The sequence below is a fragment of the Sardina pilchardus genome, chromosome 4, assembly GCF_963854185.1.
Source record: "Sardina pilchardus chromosome 4, fSarPil1.1, whole genome shotgun sequence".
Lineage (NCBI taxonomy): Eukaryota > Metazoa > Chordata > Actinopteri > Clupeiformes > Clupeidae > Sardina > Sardina pilchardus.
This window is the reverse complement of record NC_084997.1, coordinates 30,312,291-30,314,790: the sequence shown is the minus strand read 5'-3', so window position 1 is coordinate 30,314,790 and position 2,500 is coordinate 30,312,291. Positions and strand designations below refer to the sequence as shown.

Genomic DNA, 2,500 nt, shown 5'->3' with positions numbered 1-2,500 from the left:
CAGCCTGCCCCTGCTATGCTTCTGTGGAAGCAGCTCCCTCAGTTACGGCCCAGACGAGGCCCGCATACGGGCCAAAGCCGGCTGTGAACTGGGCCCGGACTCAAAGCGCTGTCCGACCCAGATGACGGACAGCTCAACCTCCAGGAAAATGCCATAAATACCATCGTGTTGATGTGACACTATCCAGAGACATCTGGTGGAGAGGAGGAGAGATTGTGTGCGTGTGTGTGTGTGTGTGTGTGCACATGTAGGGAGAATGCGTGTGAGTATGAGTGCATAAGTGGCATACGTGTGTGTCTGTGTGTGTATGTGTGTGTGGGTGTGTTTTGCAAGGAATGCTCTGGATTGAACTGAATCTGTATCAATCATACAATTCTGACATCAAGAATGGAACAGTTACACACACATTGTGCGTGCGTGCGTGCGTGCGTGTGCTTGTATTTGCATAGGCTACCAATGTGAGTGAAATATGGCTGGACAAGAGTAGGCATGAGTGTGTGGGATGAGCGTGCCAATGTAACTGGTTGCTGTTGGCTCTCATGCCTACACGTGTGGCCTTGACTTCCATGCTGTCTGCACAAGTGTAAGCAAGACTGACCTGGTGTGTGTGTGTGTGTGTGTGTGTGTGTGTGTGTGTGTGTGTGTGGTGGCATGGAGTACCCTCCACAGTATGTGTGGATATGAGTGTGTGTGTTTGGTGCCATGGCATGATGAAGTCCGTGTATAGCCAGTGAGATGTGTATATATGCGCGTGTGTATGTGTATATGTAGGGTTGGGTACCGACACTCGGTACAAGTACGTACTCGGGGCGAACATCAACGGTAGTAACCATCCCGAAATACAATGTGAATTTCGGTGCCTCATTTCGGTGCCTCATTAAATATGCAGCTGCTTAATCGCGCTCACTGGTGTTCACTCTTAAAACGGCAGCGTCAGTGCACAGTCTGCACACACCACTGAAGGCTGTTTTCTACTGACAGCTAACCTGGTGTTGTTGCACAGGTGCAGCCTTCGAAAGTCTTTGAACCGTGGTGTGCTAGTGAACCTGCCCGCATTTCCACCAGTTCGGAACCGAACCAAGGATGCATCATCAACAATGGGTGTTGCTTGCAAAAGCAAACGTTAATGAGATGCATAAACGGGAGAATGATATGATCAGTTGTCCCATAAAAACGGCAGAAATTAGCTGTTTAAAATGCTAGTCAACGTCTGCAGTGCAATGCTAGTTGAATCGTTTTGTTTACTCTGGCAACAGTTGATATGGACGGAAAACTCATGCTTTTAGCAGAGACGTTTCTTAGGCAGACTTTTACTGACTCTATGGGTAAAAGTCATCGGTAAAATTAATAAAGCCTACATGTATATTTACATAGCCTACAAGTGTAGTGATACACGATTAAACGGCAGAAGGGGATCATCCATGTATTGCTGTTTAACTGGTAGCCTAACGATAGATTGCGAAGTTGATGAGAATGCATGCATTCCGGTTAGTAAAACGTGGAAGTATGACGTATTTTTCTCTGTAAGACGGCATTATAGCCGGTTGCCAAAAAAGTAACGATAGATAAATGCGATGTTTATGAGAAATGAATGCATTACATGTAACATGACCTGTTTAAAAATACATTAAACATTGGGTTATTTATTTTGAATTGAATTGAATTGAATTGAATACTTAATGTCATTGCACAGAATAGGCCTACAACGAAATTGGAAGAATATAGGGCTAATAATTTAAGACATTGCAGACACACAATCACTCCATTCTTCTGTCCACCCCATAGTAGGGTGAGGGACCCACACAAAACATATAGCCTAGCCTACCCTCCCATTACATGTAGGCCTACTATGCTACAATTCAACACATTCATCTGGAATACCAGATTAGGTAGAATGAAGAAAAAAGTGCAAAGTTGCAAACAGTCAAGTCTTTCATGTTTTGTGGTTTTCAAGGTAGGCTACTGCTTAATATGCTGTTGGTCAAATTTCACCTAGGCCTTAGGCTATAATATGTGTAATAATATGTGATTTTTTTGTTTTATTATTTGTATAGGCCTATTATGAAAGCTTTTAGCTTAAAATATTGTTGGTTGGTTCTTGAAAAAAATCATCATAAAAACTTGTTATCTTTTTTTTTTTTAAAGTACCGATTTAATTACCGTTTAGGAACCGGCACCGTTTTGAAAGTATCGATTTGGCACCGGTATCGAAATATACCCTTTCAATACCCAACCCTATGTATATGTGCATACATGTGTATGTGTGCATGTATGCACATATATGTGAGTGTGTGCTCAACTGTGTGGTGGGTTTGTGAGTGTGTGTGTGTGTGTGTGTGTGTGTGTGTGTGTGTGTGTGTGTGTGTGTCATGTGTGTGTGTGCTCACCTGTGTAGCCTGGTCTTTCATGCAGGGCCCTGAGTGGGCGTGGCTCTGGGAGTGGGTGGAGTCTCGGGGCCACTGGCCCGACAGGTAGGGTCCTGCTAGCGCCTCCAGAGAAG

The 2,500-nt window shown here is 44.2% G+C and overlaps 1 protein-coding gene across 1 annotated transcript in view; it reads right to left on the bottom strand.

The window, feature by feature from the left end:
- Positions 1-42: 42 nt before the first annotated feature.
- The window catches only part of LOC134078958 (protein FAM117B-like), a 12,873-nt gene continuing 10,415 nt past the window's right edge, over positions 43-2,500 (bottom strand). Inside the window, exons 2-3 of the mRNA XM_062535122.1 lie at positions 2,388-2,500; positions 43-138 (exon numbers count right to left, since the gene is read on the bottom strand). The exon at positions 2,388-2,500 is cut by the window's right edge and continues 33 nt beyond it. Coding sequence (XP_062391106.1) covers positions 43-138; positions 2,388-2,500 — 209 coding nt within the window. The remainder of the gene's footprint in view (positions 139-2,387) is intronic.